The 23,855-nt window shown below is 38.1% G+C and overlaps 1 protein-coding gene across 1 annotated transcript; it reads left to right on the top strand.

Annotated features, from left to right (window-relative positions):
* Window positions 1-28: 28 nt before the first annotated feature.
* Window positions 29-23,828, top strand: LOC103613983 (transmembrane protease serine 7-like). The gene is made up of 17 exons (XM_008631851.2): window positions 29-335; window positions 660-828; window positions 1,469-1,593; window positions 2,453-2,520; window positions 3,487-3,665; window positions 3,762-3,800; window positions 4,565-4,784; window positions 7,458-7,597; window positions 8,781-8,878; window positions 9,784-9,896; window positions 10,591-10,724; window positions 15,094-15,201; window positions 16,227-16,346; window positions 16,911-17,094; window positions 17,802-18,073; window positions 19,327-19,463; window positions 22,064-23,828. The coding sequence occupies exons 1-17, from the start codon at window positions 258-260 to the stop codon at window positions 22,220-22,222; spliced, it is 2,343 nt and encodes a 780-aa protein (XP_008630073.1). The 5' UTR covers window positions 29-257; the 3' UTR covers window positions 22,223-23,828.
* The last annotated feature ends 27 nt before the right edge of the window (window positions 23,829-23,855 follow it).

Below are 23,855 nucleotides of genomic sequence, written 5' to 3'. Positions count from 1 at the left end.
ATCTATTTTCAAATGATGGGATCCATATCCTACTTAGCCAGTTAGGAAAACAAAGAGTTACAGTGATGGTAACTTTTCCTGCCCACCATCTTTGACTGCAGATCAGCTGGCTCCAGCTTCAAGCAGTATGGCAAAGGTGAAATAAGAGAAGCCCTGTGTGTGTGGTGGGGAGAGCAGCTATTCTGAGTTATATATAAGAAACAAGTTCATTTAGGGGGTTGCTGCTAGATTTGTCAAAAGGCATTTGTCACGGCATCATGCTCCAGGCTTTTCCCTCCAGCCAGATTTCTGTGTACAGCATTACAGCTCCGGACTCTGAACAGGCTGCAGGGCAGGTAAGAGCCACCAGCTAAGCTTTGTAGCAGGAATACAGTAAATAAATTACTTCTGTCTACTCCTGTGTGCATTGACCCCGTTTCTTCATAAACTGCTCTTAACTAAAGTGATAATAATTCCCCCCCCCACGCTTTCACAGCTTGAAATGCATACAAGGAGGAAACAGCCACGAGAGATGCAGGTTTCATGTGGGACATAGATGACAACATCAAAGATCTTATCTCAGTTTTAATCTCTTTAAAACTAAGAGAGTAAATAGTCCAAAATGTGATACAATATCTCTTCTGTCCTACTAACTGATGCCTTCCACGGTCTTTCTCTAGGAAAGTCCGCGGGTTTGCTACTGCTCATCCTACCAAGAAGACTTGTGCCGAAAGTATCGTTCCTTCAAATGGATGAAGTTGTGTTTCTGGAGGCGATGGCTTCTAGGAATATTACCTACAGTTTCTTTAACAGTTGCAGTAATCGTGCTAGTCCGGCACTACTCACTCTGTAAGTGTTACTCCCCAGTGTGGTTTGGGTGGGATGGATATTTTGCACTGTGAAGAGCTCTGCACTAAGCAGCTGAGCACATAACGTGTATATAAACTACTGACTTTCCCTTCTTCTTAATGTCTTTGCTAAAGCAGCAAAATACACAGTAACTAGCAATTAGCAGTTGCACAAGAATATTGCAAGTGTGCATTTTATCTCTAAATATTTTTTTGTCTCTGCTCATGAATACTATCATTATGGTAAGTGTTAACTTTTCCAGGAACCTATAGGAATTATCTATTTTCTCTTCACTTCTTTTTAAAACAGAATGAGTACCTAAATTGTTTATGTGCTTTCCCAAATGTCACCATATAGCCATTAAAACCATGCCTCTTCAGGAGGAGAGCACTGCAAAAAATGGAAGCTTAACAATGAAATCTTCCTAGTAGAAATGCCTGCCTAAACCTTTATTTCTTTCCTTTCCTTTCCTGCTGGGCTTTACTCTGTCAGTGGGCCTGACTCAGTGCTCTGGCTGTTACTGCATGTTCCTTTTAAGAGCTAATACCTGCAAATGCCAAGGACAAGCACATACTTCTGCAAGCATCTTGTCCTGTAACGTTATTAGGTGTGCTAATTTTTTATCTTTTTTTTTTCTCAGCTCCAGCTTTTTCCTTTATTTATATTGGTGGAAGTGTAGAAATTCCTAATTTGACTTATACAAATGACCTCAATGATCCAACATCACAGAAATTCCTCCTGCAAGCAAAAGCAGTTCAAAATTATGTAAGTTCCCATATAAGTAGAGCAGTATCTTGTAAATATTTATACAGAATCAGACTGGGAATGAGGAGAGGACTCCTGTTAGCCATATTTTACTTTTTTCCTTTGAAATAATAAGTTTAAAGCAAGAGCCTTGGCAGTTTTCAGATTTAGAAATGTAGCTACACAGATGGGGCTGTGTGTCTTACAGCAAGGACAGTATTTTCTAGGTAAGAAGGTTTCAGGGTTATGGAAAAATAACTTGTCTTGAAGGAAATAGGACAGTGGGTTTTGTTTTATTTTACTTTATTCAAACTCTCTTCTTTATATGTTTTTCTTTTTAATTTTACCTCCAATTCAATGCTTCACCTTTTTGTTTCATTTTCCTTATCACAACAATGCTTGCTTTCTTCCTGCTTGCTTGCCCTTCTTATGAGTTTCTATTTGTGAGATCAATACTGCTTCCTAGGTACATGTGGACAGCATTTTGGAAGACAAAGGTGTTCTCTGTTAGCCTGTATTTCCCAAAAGAGCTAATCTGGTGACTCAAAGCTACTTTGTGCACAGCCAATACAAGTTGATCATACTGGAAATTTAAAGACTGAAACAAAAATATAAATGTGTTCATAAAGACTTTTTTCATTACTAACTATCAGGAACTGTCTCAATGGTTTTGAAATGTAATGTGACTTAAAAGCAAATTTTTAGTGGAATTTAATGCACATTTATTTGATACATGTTGTGAAAATGATGGACAGTGCTTGTAATGTGGAGGGGTGAGGAAGGGGAAAGAATGAAAAAGACAAGCACTTTATAGTATTAGAGACAATATTGGCACTAAAATATAATGTCACATTTTCTTTTACCACTATTTAATTGTCAGTTGGCAGAAACATATGAATCTTCCTTCTTGGGAAAGTACTACTTGAGGTCTGTAGTGGCTGCTTTCAGGTAGGTGCTGTTTCAGCATATGGTAGAAATTTGAAATATTAGCTGTGTTTGTCCTTTTTTTCATGTATTTTAAATTAGTTATCTGGAATAACATGCACATCTCTATAAGAGAATTAAAAATGAAGAAATGCACTTAAGTATATGAGCTAAGCTAATAGTGTGACTTGTGTCCTGCCCTGTAGAATTGGTGAGAGAAATGAAGTCTGATTAATTGGTCCTGAGTCCATGGGTTCTTTTGTTGTCTAATTAATCTATTTTTAATTTTGGAAATAACAATTCAGCACTTGCAGAATCCTATTTTGGTTTTGTCCATTCCAATGAAGTTCCTTTTTAACCTCTGAAAACAAATCCTTAAATGTATAATTTGGAGCAAAACACTCTATTTGAGCTCCTGGTAAGAAATGTAAATCCCTTGAGCAGCAGGTTACTACAATCCTGGTTACTACAATCTGAAAACCCTGAAGGGTCAGTACACAGGCGATGTCAAAAGGAGGACTGTGGTGGAATCACTGAAGTAATGACTTGTATGTGTATGCTCAAAGATTGTTTATTTCAACAAAAATTGTGTGAAATGCTGTATCAAAGTATGGGCATAAAATTCTGTTGTTGTATGGTGCTAGCTTCCATTAAAAATATTAATTACAGTGTGTCTGGAGCTGTTACATGATCTTAAAAGTGTATAATTATATAGTAGGGATGGTAACATCCAATTTCATAAAGGATTTCAAGGTGTGGTTTTCAGTCTCAGTGTGTAGCTGGTTAAGCCCCATATGTCAAAAATATTTCTACTGTATAGCAAAAATAATTGTTAAACAAGAGAGGTTTTTGTCACCATGTTTAGCAGCAACTATTGGCACAGAGGTTCAACTGGCTATGAAACTGTGCCAGCCAAAAATGCAGACCAGGGAAAACCACGTCCAAAATTGTAATTAGACTGTATTTACGATGCTTTTTTTCCTTTCACAGTGAAGGACAATCTGGGCTGCGAGCTTACTTCTGGAATACATTCTGGGTACCACAAGATATGGTTGCTTCTCTTAAAAAATTAACCCCCATGGAACAAAAAGAAATCTGTAATAAAAAAGCAGCTCACTTGTTCAGTTCTGGGGAGGAGGATTTTGATCTTGTTACAATGGATCTTTTTGGTAACAATGTACCTGTCACTTAACACCTATTCTGTCTGTTTTTCTTTCTCCAGTTGGTGTCTTTGGCTTGTGTAGCTGATAGTTATTAAATTTCAGTTTCAGATTCCACAGAATATGATGTGATGCTAAAATCAGGTAATTATGCCTCAATCCCGAGTGATACTACTATGGGGGGGAGTGGAATCCTGTGATAGAAAAATGGCATTTTTCCAGTTATTCTTATATCTGTAGGGCTTATGAACTAAACCAGACTACAGAATCTCCATGGCTTGTGTTTCAAATGAAGGCTGGATGAAAATACCTTACAGATTTTATTCTGATGTTCTGACTAGAATAGTTGAAATTTAATAGTTCCCACTGAATTGCAGTGAGCTGCGGCTCCTATTTTTGGCATCTCTAAAAAAAAACAAAAAAAAAACCTCTAAAAAATTATACATCATTTGTCTTGTGATTAGATAATTTTGGTTATAGGTTGTTAGTTATCAGTCAGATAATGCAGAGCTTTAATTCACTTTGCCTGATTTCTTCATATCAAGCATGTCTCGAAATTTGTCTTCATGTACTTAGTGTTCTCATTGCATGGAGAAGGACAAAGAGAAAATGGCAAAGGAAGCAGTAGGTGTGAAGCAGAGATTGTTGCAATTGCGGCTGAACAAGCTCCTGCTCATGGAATGTGCAATGAGCTGGTGAGGCTTTGTACTTCCTTGGCCAGAGCAGGAGAAGGTGATGCAGTTGGGTAGGGAAAAGGGAATAGAGTTGTAAATGTAAGAGCAAAAAGGGACTAGAGAAGTCAAGAAACGTGGGTAGGTGATTGTTTCTACCTTGTCTGAAATTTCACCCAAGGACTTGTCTTTCAATATAACAGTTTTTCATCCACTGATCTACATTCTTTTGTGCAGCAATATCCTTTGACCTGTATGCCAAGCCAGGTAACAACAGGACTCTAACTCTGATGAATCCCAAAAAGTCTTTTTATCAATGGAGGCTGCGAGTTCCCTCTAACTATGTGGTGAGACTGGTAGTTGTCGCTTTGCGTGGTGTCACTCCAGAGAGCTGTGCATCACACCACTTATCAGCATATGATTTCCTTCTTCCACTGCAGAACAAGATCATTACCAGGTATGATATGCAGAGCAAAGATGAGCTGTACAGAAAATCTCTGAAACTGTACCAAATTGATAAAATGTGAGATTTGAAAAACAATTAAAAGTCTTGTATAGGGTAATAAAAAGATCTAAAAAAGTTGGAAGGGAGTGATAAGGGTTTTCAAGTCCAATTCCCTGCTCCTCAAAGGACTACCTAAAACTAAACCATCTGACTAAGAGCATTGTCCAGATATTCTTTGAACTCTGACAGGCTTGGTGCTATGACCCCTTTCCTGGGTAACCAGCTATAAATTTCTTAATGGGTTTCATTTCATACAATTACCCTCACAGCTCAAAAAGGTACAGTTTTTTTGAGAATATTGTATTCTGTTACTGTCAGAAAATATATGTTTTATAGCAGTCCAGTCACAGGTGAATTCCTGTTCATAATAGGGGGGTTGTGTCTGTGGAAGGCTCCATCCTCAGAGTCACTGTGTGGTCCATATGCATAAGTGAGTTCAGATGATGTTTAAATTTGAGTGGTTACACTGCTCCTACTTTTCAGAGTCAAATTTCATATATGAACACAAGGAATCTGTCTTCCTCAACCAAATAAATAAAAAATTTGGAGGATCAGAAGATGGATGGTTTCAAGAAGGGAACTTCATTTAATTTTTTTCTTTTAGGAACTTTCAGGAAGAGGTTAGCTGGGCATGAGGATTCAGCTAGGAATCTGAAATGCACTTAACTTAGGAGTGCTACTTGAGTAGGTGGTCCTCTTCAGCTTTATTAATGGACTCATTTCTCTCTATGCAACAAGACATAACAGATTGCCATTGTTGGCATGGAATGGACACAAGATTTTTTTAAGGAGTTACTCTCGAATTGTAGCTTAACAAGGAGAATCCTGTTCCTGATGCAGGCCAGCATGTGTTCTGCTACTTATTATGGACTATTGCTGTGACTGTTACTCCATTGTGAGTTATTAACACTGGCTCAGCTTTTTAGGAACCACAAATGTAGAGCTGGCCATGAGCACAAAAGCACCTGGAAGACAGCAAGACCAACACAGGTGTCTGATGTAACACATTCAGAGAACACTGATGCAGTAAGCTGTAGGAAAAAAATTAAGAATTTGCATTGTTGTCTGTCTATTAAAGAACCAAACCAGAATGTGGCGACTGAAATTATGTCTGATGATACCTCAAAAAAAGCTGACTTTTTGGTTACTTTTACTGCCACCCTAGAAAATATGTTGTTTTGCATATGTCTATTAGTCTTCTGCTTGGGTCAAAAGCAGCCTAGTGACATACTTAAGACACATACAGTAGAACTAATAATAATAGAATGTCCGATATCTGTGAAAGCCAGTAACTATAGCAGCCATTATTCCCTGATGTTTAGGTCTGGAGTCACACATGCTGACTGAAATGATTCTCACCAGTTTCTGTAAACTGCAGTAATACATCTGTTCAGTGACAAATCTTAAAGTGTTCAAGCTGAGATGGTGAGGTGTACTATGAGAGTAAGCATCTCATGTGGACCACTCTCCTCATAGCTTGCCTTGGTGTTCTGATGATACTGTGACAGAAGGTACAGATAGAAGATTAACCAGGCTGTCAACCGGGTTGATGAAGATGCTGAAATATTTCCACATGGCAACATGGAGAGGACTTAAATTGTTATTTTATAAATGTTTTTTCAGCTGTTATAATATAAAGCATTTAATAATGTCTGCAGGAGAGGCAAATCAGAGATTCATTCACTAGTGTCTCACTTCAAATGGGTGAAAGGAATAGCCTGCTAAAGCAGAAGACAACTACTTTCAATTCAAGGTTCAAAAATTTGATTTTAATATTGCCAAGCTGGATCTCAGTGACATTAAAACTTGAAGCAGGGCTGTGATGGAAATACTGTGTTACTGTGAGGTCTAATCTTAATTGCTTTCTTTTGCTGTGCATAGAAAAAGAGAAACCTGTTAGAAATTTTTAACACACAGATTCACACATATCACAGAATATTCTGAGTTGGAAGTGACCCACAAGGATCATCAAGTTATAAATAAATGAAAAAAGTCCAAAATATAATGTGGGTTGCAAAATGAAGCATAAGAGTGAATTTATAGATGCAAGAAATAGCATCTCACATTACAAGTGGAAGTAAGTTTCAAGCTTCAGGATATAAATTAACTCATTAATTAAGTAAAAGAACAATAGGAATAATAGTTGCCAAGCATGGGGCTTCACATTTTGTGTGATAGCTTTTGTGACACAAAACCAGGCTGAACGTGGATAGACTGAAAGTGTTTTGGGCTCATCTGTTGCATAGATGCTGCTCAACACTGCTGCACTGGCACTTGTTGCCATTTCATGCCTAACCTCTGCTTCTCAGTGCCACTATCACCACTGAAGTAAGGTAATCTGGCATTGCCTTTCTGATGCTTCTATAGGTATGAAAACTCCAGGGCACTTGTTAAGCAAGAAAATGGTGATGTACACCCAGAGTGACGAAGCCTCACTGCTAGAAAACTCTAGCATCCTGTGTACTATCAGCTGGGTGGAAGAATAACAGGGTTGCCAAAGGAATGCTTCTGAAACACAGATGCCCTGATCAGTGTTACTTCTGGCCAGTTTCCCAGCAAAGATGACAGGAATGTGGGAAATGTTTTGGAACCATTTTTTAATGCATTTTTTTGGTAACCTTCCAGATGGTGTGAGCCTGGGGCCTGGACTCCTTCTGTTGTGCGTTTAACTTCATCAAGCAATGTAATGTTGGTTACCTTCTCACTGGACCGAAGAGGAGAAAGCAACATATTAAAAGCTCACTTTCAAGCCGTTCCTAAAATCAGTATGTAGTTAATAGAAACAAGCATCTGATGGAAGCACACTTATTCCTAGAATACATGCTTTTGGTTACATCTTACATTGTAACCTAGGACATGTGTGTTTAAAGAAAAAGGAAAACAAGAGCAGTCACTTCTAATTTACCTTTGTCCTTTTTCTGAAAGCATTGTTCAGTGTAGTTAACTGAATAAAGAAAGTGTGTTCCAGACCTTAGAAGTATATTCCAAACCTATGGGGTACTATGGATTTTACATAAGTGCTGCGTGGTGAAATATTTTGAGTAATGCTAAACTGTAGTACTAATTTTAAAAAAGAAAATGGGGTTTCACAAGGTCAAGTTTAGCCGCAGTTATTTGGTAAGGTATAAGTGAAAGAGTTTTGACAATGAAACAAGTGACTTTTTTTTAATGTGTGGAACAAGTCACAGAGGATAAACTCCTCCAAAGCTGCCACATTTCAGCTTATGTCTCTCTGCATGCTCCTTATGCAAATACTTATCCCATGCACATTACTAATTAAAATGTCTTTATTGTTCTGAGGATGGGTATTCCAAATTATATTTAGCCCAGGTTTTGCCATAAGTTTTTTTTTTTTATTTCAAGTTTGTCTTTTTTTCTGTTATGTTCATGTTTGCATTCATGGTGTTACCTAAAGGGAACAAGAAGCACTAAGGACCGGATGTCTAGGAGAGTCCTTGGTAGAAAATAAAACCTCAAAGATATTGTTCAAATATGGCATGAATTTTCAAACTGAGAACTGACACACAAACTTCCTTGTTTACATGAAATTAATCAGTTTTCACTTCACTGGGCTGATGGCTTTTTTATTTTGAAAATACCTACAGAAAAGTTGGAAGTAAATTGGAAGGGGGAGGTCTGTTGCATCCATATTTAGTTGCTTCTTTCACTTACCATGAAAGAATGCTTTTTTTAAAAAAAATCTTCAGTCAGAGGTGGTTTTTACTTCCCTTTAGTTGTAATTTGATCCAAAAATAAGAGAAATTCAGTGTGATGAGGAGGTGGCAGTTAAGTGATTTTCAGTTAATACAGGAAAAATGTGAGTTTAATACTGTCACAATGTATTCTTCTAACTCCGTACATAGAGAAGGGTCCTAGCAAGTGAAGTAGACTCTGCACTTTGGTCTAGTTGAGATAATTGTGTTCCTTGCTGATGTATTTCTTTCCTAGTATGTGGTGGTCATTATATTTCCTGGAATGGGACGCTGAGTTCCCCTTATTACCCAAGTTACTACCCACCAAACATTGACTGCACCTGGATCATCAAGGTAAGTGCTGGGAGCTCTTCTGAGTACTGATGGCTTTTCTTTATCTTATGTAGACACAAATTTGGGAGAAATGCCTTCTGATGCGGGTGAAACGGAGAGGAAACCTAGTTAGACCACTGAACCTGACTTCTTCTCAGTCACTCATCTCTTTCCTGTCCTATGTACAGGTGCCAACTATGAGAGGGAAATATTGCCAACTTCCAGAAGTCTGAGCATTATTCGTGACAGAAACAAATTAATGTGTAAGATGACAACTCCCAGCAGCCAGAGAAAATTAATAATAATCAGAGCTTTTCTTCTATGTCAAAAAGAAAAAATGATCATGTAAATCATGCCTCACATGATGGATCCACACTGTATTTCCCTGAATTCTGCAGAGGCAGGACCTTCTCTAGCTCAGAAATTCACCTCTGAATTTCCAGCAAGTGCTTTGGCAAGACTTAAAATCTGCTCATGATTTCTACCAACTGCCCAATGTGTTGGTCTATTGCTCCATTCAACATTTCACTATTTTTTTACTTTCCCTGGTAAAGGAAACTTTTTATGTATGTGACTTGATAACTCTCTACCTTTCATGTACTCAATGAAAATTATTAGCAGTTTGTAGAACAAAACACCTCTGTGCAGGACAGGAACACATGGCATTACAAACTTAGCAGGAACCTCAGATACAGTGCTTTGTGCTGGCTGCACACTCCTTCATCTGGCACAGATGGGTAGCCAAAGTTGGGTCTAAAAAGGCTTCTATAAATGTTCAAATTAGCAAAGTTTTTTGCTTCTTCAGAGGTGCTAATTTCAATTATAGAAATGCAGTATTTTCAATCCCATAATAAGTAAACGATCTTGGAAGCAAAGGCTGTTTTCATTTTGTGAATGTGTGTCATGTCATGAATTTTGATTTTTAGGCACCATTACCTGGCTACAAGCTTTCACTAAAAATCCTTGTAATACAAATTCAAGAAAAGTCTCCAGGGTCCAGTAAATGTGATAAAGACTGGTTAGAAATTGATGGAGTTAGGTGAGTATATACATTTCTGACATATTAATTTGCACTTTGAAGTTCTGCACATTTAGGCATCCTAGTTTTTTCTTACAGGCATTTGCTTTTTCTTTTGTTCCCCTTAGAGTAATCATGTAGAAAACTACAAGACTCTATGCAGCTGCAGCTGAACTGTAAATTCCTGGCTGTGGTCTTGATGTGGGTGAAGAGTTTCGTAATCAGAAGTTCCACTTTCTTTACCACTTGCTCTTCAGTGATTGTAATTGTTATGCTAACACTAAAAATAACACTATTCAGAGAAATTTGTCTCTTGGAAGGAGCACATTGAAACAAGCAACAGCTGTTGGATTTGGCTGAATTATTTAATCCTTTCCTGGATTTGTTGCTTTTGGATTTGCAAACCCAAACGGGCAATCTGAAAACAAGTATGCTTGAAACAGTTTGTGTTTATATGGTAGATCCTGACACCGATCATCTTGCTGTATTTTGTTTCGAAGTCTGCTAGTCCCAAAAAAGTTGTGGAGTGGGAGAAATTTATAACTAGGCTTTCTAATACTTCTGTTGGACTGTTTTTAACACCAAAATACAGCTGATCCTTACTGCATTGTCTTGAAGCTTTTTGACGTCACCACTATTCAGTAAAAGGAGACACAGCTGGATGGTAGTGGCCAGTTTGGTTAGAAATTATTATTTCTCACTTTTGCCTTGCTAGATACTGTAAAGCTGTTTCAGAAAACAACAGAAACAGAGAATATGGCTATTCTGTTGCAATCAACTTCCATTCTGATGAGCTGGTCACCCACAGAGGGTTTTATATTGAATACAAAGCCTTCAGTGACACAGACCGTAAGTTATTGAGCACACACTTTAATTTTTAAGGAGAAATCTTTGAGAAACCCTGCTTGACAGACCAATCATATGCAACTCAACCTGGCTATTTTCTTAACCTAATTGCAGGAGACAAAAGTGTAAAATGTTATTATGCCTTTAGTTACACAAATAGAGGTAAAAATTTAGATGTAAGATGCTTTTAGAAGCAAGTACTTATTTTCTAACTTTTATCAACACTTCTGTAAAATGGGGAGTAAAAGTAAAATTTCTCAGTTTCTGTAGATCTAATTATATGGCACTTTGCTGACACCTTAAAATAGCCAAGCTGCAACATAAAAATAGAATGGCAGAGGTCCTCTAAGCATGGCTCTTCTGCCAGCAAAAGTTAACCATGAATACTTAGCCTTCTCTTTAAAATCGCTCAATCAACTCAAGATCAGTGCTCTAGATCAGTTTCCAGGTTTAGACAAACTATTAAGTTTTACTGGCAGTCAAAGAGGACCCTTGCTAGAAGATATTGCAGAAATATGTCTGGGGTTTTTCTAGACCTTTCCTAACACCCCAGTCTATGTGCTTCTGGATCAATGTTAGCTTTTGGGGGGCTTCCAGATGGTGGAACAGGAATTTTCAGGAGATACACATATTTACTTTTGATATTTCTTAGAAAAGATGCAATTTCTGATTTTTAAAATACCTTTTATTTTCTTTATCCAATAATGTCTAGGTAGTTAAAGTTCTCTGTGATTTCAAGAGATCAGTTCATTTTGAGAAGCCTCTTCAAATCCTCAGCTTGCTTGTCTGAATGTAGTTCTGTTCATTGTTGACATAGAAGCATTTAAGTGTTAAGGTCTCTGGTAAAGATTTTTGTTTCATGCCTTTCACTCTAAGTGGCAGGTTTTGTGGTCGGTCATTCTGTAAGACTCACACATTTTCAGGGATTTCTTCTTCCACCAATGTGGGTCTCTTTCTACTAGAAAAAGTTACCAACAATTCTGAGTTCTGTGGTTACTCTGGTTACTGCCTCAAAAATGGCTAAAAAGAGTCTAAGCCCAAGAATACCTTTTTTAACAGAGAAAATCCCCAGTCTTGATTGTGTGTATCTGTGTGCTCTGCTTCTAGCACTGAGCCAGCAAGCAGATGGCTCAAAGTTATTTAATCAATTCTTAGTCACAATCATAAGGCTCTGTATAAAGACTCAGGAGGAGTGGAATAGCTGTGATGTGTCAGTATCAAGTTGATGCAGTAGTTTGTGGAAGGATGTCTGAGATACCAGCATGGATTGAGAGCACTGGCCTATATCAGCCTTGCCCGTAGCAGTAGTAACAGGAGAAGGAAAAAAATAAATTCATGTTCTCCCACATCTTTAGTACCTGCAGACACCCACCTGAGATTAGTTTCTTCCCACTGCTGGGTGCCTATCAAAGCACAGTTACTAAAAATCTGAGCTGACCTGGAAAGCAAATGCCAGCCATCAGCTGAATAATTTCAGGGAGAGGTGACAAGAAAATGGAGACACTACTGCTTTGAGCTTGTGCTGGCTGCGTAATGTGTGCTTTCCTCCCACTGACATCACATGCAAGGCAGTGAACAGGACTAAATTACTCCTGACTGGAACTGACTAAACAGCTGTGGGACAAATGGATTTGGTCTCTCAATCTGATGCAGCTCTTAATTTGCCTATGGTGCTAAATGGGAGAAAGTTTCATTTAATTTGACTTGGGCAGGCAGAGGAGTGGTTTGGGCTACTTATTCTTTCAGAGTTATTTTTTCTTGCACATCTGAAAGAGTGAAGGAGAACAAATATTTTTTATATATTGGAAAGAAACAACTTACCATCTATACTAGTAGTTAGTTTATGTGAATGTGAAAGAAATTCTTGGTCAAAGGCTGTTTCATGATGAGATTGCGAGATTATTGGGAAATGTTTGATAAAGCACTTATTTGCATCAGACATTGAGCGTAGCAACACAGAGATCAATTTCTTCAAAATTTTAATATCAGGAAATATGTATTCGTAATACTAAAGAGAATGCCTAGTTTTGATTTTATTTTCCTTCTCCTTAGCTGCTGCCGTACAAAATGCATTACCTTAACAAATTAAAGAACTGCTACCTATCAGTACTTCTGTATCTGTGGTGAATGACTTTCAACCCTTAGAGGCAATTAATGGGAATTTAATTGGCTAAGTCTATTTAGGTGAATATTGACTCATTTAATTCAGACTGCTTGATAAAAATCTTTGACAGATTGTGCCAAATAAGATATTATTTCTTTTTTAATATTCAATTTATTTTACAATGACACTAGCTTTAATTTTTAATGGCCATTTTAATATTTCTTCATGGTAGAGTCCTGCATTACTGTATTTAGACTGTATTGATAATTCTAGTGTCATCGATTTCTCATTTTTCTAGCTTGTCCTTAGGTACAGAGACAGAATGTGCATTCCTTCAAGAAATCAGTCTGAATGCTGGAAAGGCTGCTCAGATGGTAGTGATTAATTGGATTGGGGTAGAGCAACTATTTCTTGTTTGTTGTTTTCTGTAAAGAGCTTTTTCCAGAAAGTTGAGAGATTGGCTGAAATTATCTCTAAACTACTGCTGGCAATCTTTAAGATCACATGAAGGATGTGGGTGAAGATGAAAAAGTCTGGAAAAGAAGCTGTGTAATGTGTCCCTTTAAAGAGTGGGAGAACAGAAAAATCGAGAGAGAATTTTACACCAGTCTTTATAAGTTAATCTTCCAAAGGAAAAAAATAATGCACAAGAAGTAGCCAAAGTAAGCTATTTGTAAATAGTGAAAAGAATATTAAAACCAGCATGGAGATTTAAAATTTTGTTTTAGTTCCCTGCTGTGAGAGGATAAATAGAGAAGTTGTACTTTGACACGGTCTTGTGTGACAAGCTTATCAGTAAGTAAAGAAAATGTGGGGAGAAAAAATACAGGAAACTCTGTCCACAGAACGAGTGGTCAAGACTCATTACCAAAGAGGAAGGATATTTTTAATGTCATTCTGCCAATATTGTTATGGAATGTCACATAATTTTTGTTCACGGTCTAAATGATGGATTAGCGTTAGATGCTTATGAAATAGGAAAACTGTTACACAATAGAAAGATGGAAGTGTTTAAGAGGGATGTATTTGTAAGTGGTCCTGAGAAGCTGTAGAATATATATGGAGAAAAATAAAGACAAGAATATGAGTCAGCAATGCCCTGGCAGCCACGAGGGTCAATGGTGTCCTGGGGGAGGGCATCAGGCCCAGCATTGCCAGCCAGGCAAGGGAGGGGATTGTCCTGCTCTGCTCTGCACTGGGGCAGCCTCACCTCAAGTGCTGGGGGCAGTTTTGGGTGCCACAGTATAAAAAATATTAATCTATTAGAGAGTGTCCAAAGGAGGGTAACGAAGATGGTGAAGGGCCTTGAGGGGAAGCTGTACGAGGAACAGCTGAGGTCACTTGGTCTGTTCTCCCTGGAGAAGAGGAGGCTGAGGGGAGACCTCATTGCAGTTACAACTTCCTTGTGAGGGGAAGAGGAGGGGCAGGCACTGATCTCAGATACCAGAGATCTCTGCTCTCTGGTGACCAGTGACAGTCCTGAGGGAATGGTCTGAAGTTGTATCAGAGGAGGATTAGGTTGGATATTAGGAAAAGGTTCTTCAACCCAGAGGGTGATTGGTGACTAGAACAGGCTCCCCAGGGCAGTGGTCACAGCACAAAGGCTACCAGGGTTCAAGCAGCATTTGGACAATGCTCTCAGGCACAGGGTGGGACTCTTGGGGATGGTGCTGTGCAGGGCCAAGAGTTGGACTATGAAGTTGATCCCTGTGGGTCCCTTCCAACTCAGAATATTCTGTGATTCGTTGAAGATCTGAATGTAGGTAATTAAATGGACATGGGGATTGCCTACGTTGCTTTTTTGCTAAAAGATGGGGGGCATGATTGTTGCTCAAAAGCTGACTTGTGAGTCAAAGTCACAAAATACTCTTTGTGAGTTTTGTTTGTATTTGGTGTTTCATTGGTTGGTTGTCTTTGTTCTGGGGTTTTTTTAAGTGTCACATTAGGATGTAAGACAGGAATTTGAAAATACCTTTCCAATCACCAGTGGGAAGGCTTCAGCTAGAGTACTGTACCTAAATTAGGCACTGCATTTCAAAGAAGATAGGGAACATTCAAAAGATGCCAGAAAGAGTGACCAGAAGGTAATCCAAGGCCAGAGATTACAGCACAAGTCTCTCTGTCACTGGATGCTATCAGAACCAAGGTAGATAAATATCTGACAGAAATGGCACAGCAACATCCAAGGAACCTCTGATAGGGAGTGTGTGTAGCATGTGGCTGTTGTCTGCTACTTGTATTATAAATTTACAGACCATTTTTCTTCAGGTTGTTATCCAGAACAATTGAGCTGTGGTGATGGGAACTGTAAACATCAGTATAAGTCTTGTAAAGATGATGGCAGGTGTAGGCAGGACAGTGATGAAAACAACTGCTGTAAGTATGTATTTATAGCTACTTTCCAAAAGACGGTGGCAGAAGCAGGAATATGCATATTTTAATGGTTAAACATGTTGTTCCTAGATATTTTTTTTTTTGTGGCACAAAGTAAAAGTTTCATAACAGTGAACACAAAACATGCAAAATAAAAAAATAGGTTTGGGGACAGTTTAGACAATTAATGAAGGAAAATCCAAGATAGCAGGGATTTTAGTAAAGAAACCAAACCACAATTTGCTGGTGATCCTGTTGGAAGAGTAATTTTTCCCCAAATGCTGTTGGATCAGTACCACATAATTTAAGGAAGAGAGACATAGTAGGCTGGGGACTTTGCCACATTGATGGTCTTTTTACTGTAGATCCACAATGGTTGTGGGCTTTGCTGCTACTACCAATGGCACCCTAGTGACTTGCTGCATTTTGCTGATATAATTTTTATCTTGCTTTCAATCTTGAGTCCTTGAGGTAGCCAAGAGTATGTCTTTGTTGAAGTAAACCTACCTCCCACTGTTTCGAGGTCTGTGTAAACAACTGGTAATAAGAATACTAGTAATGGAAGCCAATTGCTGAGATCTATCAGGATTCTCACATAGTAAACTGTGGTAATCCTTAGTCAGAAATTTATTGGAGAGGTATAAAGCTCTTCCACAGTTTTCTCAAGTTCACTTGAAAATGAAAAGATGCTGTGAAGACTTATGATTTGAAATGCCAGTAGTGCTGGTGAACAGATCTGACAAGCCTCGCTTACTCAGTTTAGAGTTATGTAAAATGGGAGTGTGGACAGTTGGAGACTCTTCGTTTTCCACAGGAATAGTGGAGACTGAAATTAGTGTGATCATTAATTAGATTGGATCATTCCCCTGTCCCCTCTTCACAGAGGGATCGGTGTACAGCAGTATAGACTACTACTTCAAGCAGGCTAGAACGTGTAGCTTTGAACAGCTTGTTGAACGTGCAAGGTTTTGTTAATAATTTGAAAGCACGACTCCAAACATGTGACACTATCTACTCTCTCATTTCAGCCTACAAAAGTTGCTCCCCTTATGCATACAAATGCCTCAATGGAAAATGCCTGCTGAAACCAAATCCTGAGTGTGATGGGAAAAGAGACTGTACAAATGGATCTGATGAAATGAACTGTGGTGTGGTAACATTTATTTTAAAATTTGTTAATTACTTGGGAAACTAAGTCAGCAATTTGTGTTATTATTAAGCATTATTGGATTAACAATTGACTAAATCAAATACGAATTTTAAAAACTGAATTTCCTGGTAACATCTGTATGCAAATGTCTGTCTTGAATTCTGCACTGTTTCTTTTAAATCAACTCATCCATTCTGTCTATGATGACTTACTTCAAGCAATGCACTTCCAGGATAAGCAGGTAGGTCTTGCTGCTTTTTTGAGCTGAATGAAATGCAGTCAAGGAGCTGTGTTTGTAAGGAGGGAAAAGATATGAGAATTATTCAAATGAACTTTAGAATTGTGCTTAATCTCCTTTTGAGTTATTCAACTCTTTACAAAGCTGCATGGGAGGCTAGACAATGATTGGTTTATATCTGACCTGCCCATTGAGTGAAAATGGGCAAGTACTCACTTTTCTACCAATTGCACAGTAAGGTCTAAGGGTAAAAGTTTGTGTCAAGCATGACAAAGTGAATTAACTGGTGGGCTTTTTACTAATTTATTAAATTATTTCTATTAGCTTGTGGAAGACACCAGCTTAAGAAAAACAGAATTGTTGGAGGTGAAGATGCGAGATCTGAAAAGTGGCCTTGGCAAGCAAGTTTACAGATGGGAGCACATGGCCACGTGTGTGGTGCATCTGTGATTTCCAACAGGTGGCTCATATCTGCTGCCCATTGCTTCCTGGATTCTGATTCTGTGAGGTATGAAGAAATTATACTGTTGTAGAGTATTTGCAGTTTAATAACCTTATAAAGTTGCTTTCAATAATTTGTAGAAGCTATTCCTTGTCTAGATAAGTTGATCCAGGCTATAACTTTGTTACATGACCTCACTACATAAACACTCGGTGTTGTCTTCTGGCTTCAAAACGCTTAAGTTTTTGAAGTTATTCTTTTGTTTCCGTTGCCAGTGAATCCTACATGATAGAACACTGCTCTTTTAGGGTAAACACAATTCTTTTTCCCCCCCTTCTTTTCAAAAGGCAGGGATTTTCTGAGTAGAAGCTATGGCCTTTTTTTTCCCAAGACAGGTCCTATTTATTGATCAATGGAGTGAAAACCCACTAATGTTCAGTTAGGTAGTGTAAATTGAAAATGCATACCTCCTACATGTGGTAAGGAGGAGACAGAGTTTAATAATTTGCTTTTGTGAGTTCCAAATCATGATGCATAGCAAGGAATTGGTCTTATAGCTCCAAGAAATTAAATATTTTCAAAATAGCAAGTAAAAACATTACTTAATGTTTTAGCAGACAGAGACTAGAGTGCACCCATCTTCTGAAGTCATATTCTATTCCATGAACTTTGGTTTTGATGAATGTCCTCAAATACTGAAAGGTAGTTAAAATGGAGTGAACTAACACTGCATTGCTTTCCAATGGGACGTTCTAAAAACATTTTTTTTACAGATACTCTGTTCCGATGCAATGGAGGGTGTATATGGGCTCACATACTATTAATGAAAAGAACAATCGTGTAGCTATGAGATCAATCAAAAGGATTATTGTCCACCCACAGTATGACCAATCTATCTCAGACTATGACATTGCCCTGTTGGAAATGGAGACGCCTGTACTCTTCAGTGAGCTGGTACAGCCCATTTGTTTACCCAGCACCTCTAGAGTATTTCTTTATGGAACTGTCTGCTATGTAACTGGCTGGGGAGCCATAAAAGAAAATAGTATGTTCATTTCCTGGATATACTTTTTGAAAGTTTGGCTTAGTTTTAAACTCTAACAATGAAATATTTATACTTGTAAGCAAAAATTACCCCATGTGGTTTACTTAGTGTGTCTGTAAAAAGCCAGAAAAAATCTCCTTAGCTACAGCCTGTGAATTCTGAATAGTTGCTTGGGTGGCTGGTGATAAGTGACAAAATGCGTACTTGGGTGTCATAGATCATTGAAAAGTAAAATATTATAGATTTATGAAAATGTGCCCATTTTCATGCTCATGACTCATTTTATCTGGTGAATAGAACCTTGCAGGTAAAGAGATCAGTGACTTGCAACTATTGCAGAGAAAGAATTTGTTTCTAAGATTGATTGACAATATGGAGCCATAAGCAGCAATAATTGCAAAAAAAATTGTGGAGGATTTTTCATTTCCTCTGTCTTAACCAAAGGCAGTTTAAAGTATGCATCACAAAGAGTTCTGCCTCTGTGTAGCTTGGAGCAGCCAGCTGCAGTGGGGAGGCAGGAAAAAGCACGCTGAGTTGAAGAGGGGTGGCAGGGGAGCCTGTGAGATCTTTGCCCTGTCTCATCATTAAACAGCTTGAAACCTGGGCTTGGAGAGCGTCTCAGCACATCAGAGGTGTCAGGATATTTAGCTCACAAGGGCACCTCATGTCAATACCATAGTACAGAATTAAGCTCTTAGCATCATTTGTGAATTACAGACTTGGGGTTTTTTTTTAAATTATTTGTTTTTCCCCGCTCAGCTTTATTCCTCAGTTTCTTCCCTAGAACTGAAAGGGTGGAAAACAATATAGAAATGGCATTTTGTAGGACTTGGATGTTGTTTGGAGCACAACCATGGTGTAAATAGTAACAGAAAGCTTCAGGCATAATTTGAAATGTCATTTACAGTTAGTCACCCTGTGTGCAGTCTTACCTTACAATTTGCGTGGCACTTTTACTACTTTTTGGCAGAATAAGGTCATAAGGATGAAGTTTAGGGAAATGGAAAGGTGGTGCATTGGAACCTCTATGGCTATAGGGTAGTGTGGACAACAGCTTTCAAAAACTAGGGCAGGCACCATTTGAAGGGAAGGGAAGGGAAGGGAAGGGAAGGGAAGGGAAGGGAATTACTCTGCTGTCATTAGCTGGGTAGATTTTGAGTTTGAAGCAATTCTCCTTTGTTTTGATAATTGGTATCTCTGTAAGAAATTTGTGCCACCTTAACCTCTGCAATACAATTTGTATTTTTTTCTAGGTCATCTTGCCAAAACACTGCAGGAAGCTCGAGTGAGAATGATTAACCAAAGTGTTTGCAACAAGCTCTATGATGATCTTATTACTTCACGTATGCTGTGTGCTGGGAATCTTAATGGTGGCGTTGATGCATGCCAGGTAATCTGAAACTTGTACAATGAGATGTCTTGAGTGTGAGTATATGGTTAATTTAACATGGCAACAAAAAGCCCACCAAAATAAGGAAGAAAATTTGTCACAGATAATCTCTGACTCTCTTGAGAAATATCATTTTGCAAAGACAAGAGGTAAAAGAAGAATTCTTTTTCATCTTCAACATTTATATTTCATACAAGAGAACAAAAGTATAAAGATAAAAGGAATCAAGATGGGTCCATCTGTGAATTATGTTATTTGTATTAATTTCTTTTTATCTTTTTTAATCTCTGGGTATGGAATTGCTAAAATACTGTAAAAGTATGATGAGTAATGTATTGTTACAGTGGCAAAGAAATACAAAAGGAAAAGCTAAACTAAGTTTGGGAACGGCAGCTGCAATGGTGCTTTTTAATGTCAAACATTCATTCATGTGTATAATTACAAGTTGCGACTACATCACAGTAGCGTAAGTTATAAAACCCAACTTGTTTACACACACAATCAGAAACAGCTTTTTGGCCATACTTCACCTGTCCTGACTCTGCCTTCTTTCTCCTTCTTAGTTATTAGACTAGTTGTGTACTTCATTGGTGTTCAAACTTCTGATGATTAATATCAACTTTATAAATATGGTTTTTATACCAGTTACCATGTAAAGGGGATAGAAATCTGTTACTGACTATTAGACTGAGGTAATTTGGTACAATTTTTGTGTAATATATAAACTTGATTATTTTAATGCAATAGGATAACTTTTGCAAGGTTGTAGCTCATGATGGGTCAAATGTTTTTAACACAATAGACTATTTGTAGAATTTTTTTGCGGTCTCTAAGATCTAATTAAATTAATTATTATTTTTATTAACATTATGTAGAGTTTGTCTGCAAACTTTGACCTTGGAATTGTTTTGCTAAAATATGTTAATTTAGAGGGGTGATGTTCCTCCAAAAAATGTGTTGCTTATGAAATGGCCTTGAATTTTCAGATGGGCATTTTTAACCAATTCAGCTATACATCATATTGGCCAGTTTCCAGCATGAGTTGCTGTGTTTGAGTTCTAGTATGTTGTACCTCTGGGTCTCTGAGCTCTTAGTCTGGGGAGCATCTTTGTTTTGTTTTGTTTTTTTTTGCTTTCTGTAACTAGTATATGTATTATATGATATATAGTATGTATTTCCTGTACAGTGCTAGAGAGGAATGACACTGGGAGTTCAGGAAACCCCCACAGCACCCTAAACCCCCTTTACTATGCTTTCAGGCTTGTGAGCATCCTGTTTTGTTTCACTTTTTCCTGGACATGTAAGCGGTGCATGTGTTGCACAAGTTATGTGAAGCTTCCAAATACCTTTCATCTTTAGGGGATCTTATACACGAGAAATAAAAAATTTACCTGTTCAGACTGTTTTTTATCACTCTAGGATATTCTTTGATCTTGGTTCCTCTGCTTAGGATCCTTCCTCTCCCCACTGGCATACAGCCCCTTTCATCTTTCAGAACTGGCTGAGTAATTGGCTGGACTACACAGCCTCCTTTCTCAAGTCACTTTGACATCAGTCTCTTGGATTATCAAAATTTCTAGTGTGACAGCAGCCTGAGAGAGAGGAAGAGCTCTGGCTTCTTCTCTTATCTTTAGATAATTTTGTATCACCATAATACATAATTTTGTTCAGTTGGGTGATGAAGACTTTCTGTTATTACTCTTTTCTCAGTACATGGCTTTCCCCTGACCTCTTACATGTTTTGGCTCCAGCTGAGGGCTCAGACAAACCCCAGGGTCAATTTAGAGGCTGCTGACTTCCTTGTGTGCATTAGGAACAGCTGCAGGGAGGAGCTGCCCTGTAGCTGCCCAGAGCTCTGTGAACAGACCAGTTCACAGAAGACATACAAGGTTAAAGCAGTGAAGGGCGAAAAAGCATTGATGAGCCCAAATGCATTTTGATCCTGTGAACTGAATTTAATGGGAATTTTTGTTTTTCTACATTGCTGTGCAAACCTGCATGTTCCATTTGAGAAGCCAGTTCTTATTTGCATATTCCTTAGTCTTTGTTCATTCTTCTACCTCTCCAAAGTAGTCTGCTGTATACTCGGTCTCGATTATAAAACTGCTGATAATACTTAATTGTGCCTGACTTGTTTGTTGGTTTGGGTTTGTTTTGGTTTGTTGGCTGTTTTTGATTGGGGGTGTGTGGTATCTTTCTGTTCCTATTTAACATACAGTCTGAGAAATCTGCCTTCAACCTGTGAACAATTTACGTTCAAATTGTAGTAGAATTCCCCATTTCCATCCCTGTGTTCTTCTCTCCCTATTTGGGCTGTGGTGAGTTATTCTATGAATCCTGTAATGGGACATTATCAAGGAGTAATTTTATAAACTGCTTCTTCCCATTGGCTTTATACTGACTAGGGTGCTACATACATAAGTGAAAATAATTGAATAAATTTGACATCTGTCTGGGTACATTATAATAAGAAATAAGATTCTAATACTAAGTTTTAATTTGAGAAAAAGAGGGGCAGGTATTTACTGTTCTTAAATAACCTATTTTTTATTACAGTGCTCTGTGTGCACGCACTAATGGCTGGACTTCCTTCATTTTAGGGAGATTCTGGAGGTCCCTTGGCCTGCACAGGGAAGGGCAATAGATGGTACCTTGCTGGCATTGTGAGCTGGGGTGAAGGGTGTGCTCGGCGCAATCGTCCTGGTGTGTACACCAAGGTAACAGCACTTTATGACTGGATCCGTCAGAATGCAAACTGATGAGCCAAGGAGAAAATGCAGATCATCTCTGTGTGAAAGCTGCTTCCTACTGTAGTCAATTTGATGATACAACATGAAAATGCCATTGACTGTTCCTTTGTGAAAGATACACTTTTAATGAAGAAACTATCATTTGCGGTTCACCTAGCAATAACTGTTCAATCTCAGAGGAACTTCAGATTCCTTATGGATTCATCTTCCTTAGGCTCATTTGCAGAAACAGCACTGCCTTAAAAACAAGATAAAATGGATTAGAACCTGTAACAAAAATCCAGCCACACCTCATTCATAAACCTTCTCCTCTCCTTCCTTGTCCCTTGTTATCTATATTTGTTTCCACGTGTGCATATCTGGATAAAAATGACCACATGCCATATATATTCAGCTCCTTAGGGATGTTACAGGATTCTAAACACAAATAATTATTTCATAGTTCTCAAAAAAACGAATAGTGTATTGTGTAAAAAGCTGAGATTAATTCATTCTAGTTACATGCTACTGCATGACTTTTACTTTCTGGGCTGTAACTTTTGGGATCTCTACTGTGTTTTCTTAAAAATACCAGATATGTAGCTCAAAAATGTCAGGATGCAAGAAATTTTCATTAAAGAACTGGAAAAGCATAATTTAGGTTCTTTGGGATGATGTCTAAATAAAAGGAAGGAATTAATGTGTTGTAATTCATTAAACAAAAGGAAACTTTAATGCTTTCTTACAGTCTCTTTAGAATTTGAACTAACTGTAGAGTCTAATGTTTGCAATATGTTACAGGTATATTTCTCCAGATTTGGCTCTGGCATGCAGTGTGAATTTTTAGCATGTTCCTGGTACGTTAGGGTTGTTTTTCCTGCTGTGCTTGGTCCACAGTAAGCAGAGTTTCAGGCTCAGGAATTTTTTTGTTGTTGTTGTTGTGTATCTTTCTGGGCTGTGCCCACAAGGCCACACTAAATTGAAATGGACATAAAAGGAAAATGGATTTATGTGGTTGGATGCATCCTTGGGCTCAAAGAAAGTAAAAGAAGAAATGACAGTAACATTCCTTTAACCCTGGCAGTAAATCTAGTTTTGATAATTTTAATCTCCTGATGAGCTTCTCACTCCAAATCTAGCCAATTTAAGGTTTCCAAAGCTGTTTATGGGACTTCAGAATACCAGTACTTAGCTTAATAAAAGAATTGTCTAGATGGCCTTAAGACCATTTAGATGGTCTTTAAGTTGTGCTCAACATTTGGAAGCTTTTAGCCTTCACCTTTAACATATATATTAAAAAACGAAGCTGGCAGTTTGAATAGCTGTCATTGCTGCCTACAAAGCACACTTACTCTGCAGTACATATGTGATCTTTGTTTAATGTTAGACCCACCTTGGCAGCGTGTGGGGAAAATGTTGAAAAGAACCAGCACTGTAATCTGCATGCAGTGAGGTTCCTCTTTCTAACACTGCAATTGCTCTTCCTTCCTTTCTCGTGTTGGGCATCTTGCCCTGGCTCATGTCAAACTTACAGCATGAGCTATATTCAAAGCCTGTATGTTAGGAGGTTTGTTTCTTTAATGGCTAGTCAATTATTCACATCTTCCTTTTCAATAAACATGTGCTAAAGCTGCAAGTGGCTGTGTTTTATTTGTTTGGATGT

This window comes from Corvus brachyrhynchos, unplaced genomic scaffold (genome assembly GCF_000691975.1).
Source record: "Corvus brachyrhynchos isolate BGI_N302 unplaced genomic scaffold, ASM69197v1 scaffold3, whole genome shotgun sequence".
Taxonomy (NCBI): Eukaryota; Metazoa; Chordata; class Aves; order Passeriformes; family Corvidae; genus Corvus; species Corvus brachyrhynchos.
This window is presented reverse-complemented; position numbering and strand designations above follow the sequence as displayed.

Excerpts from the sequence above, each read along its gene's own strand:
- LOC103613983 (XM_008631851.2), top strand. The coding sequence starts at position 258 with ATGCTCCAGGCTTTTCCCTCCAGCCAGATTTCTGTGTACAGCATTACA. Across the intron at positions 829-1,468 it reads AGTCCGGCACTACTCACTCT|CTCCAGCTTTTTCCTTTATT; the intron begins GTAAGTGTTACT and ends TTTTTTTCTCAG. Across the intron at positions 8,879-9,783 it reads ACTGCACCTGGATCATCAAG|GCACCATTACCTGGCTACAA; the intron begins GTAAGTGCTGGG and ends TTTGATTTTTAG.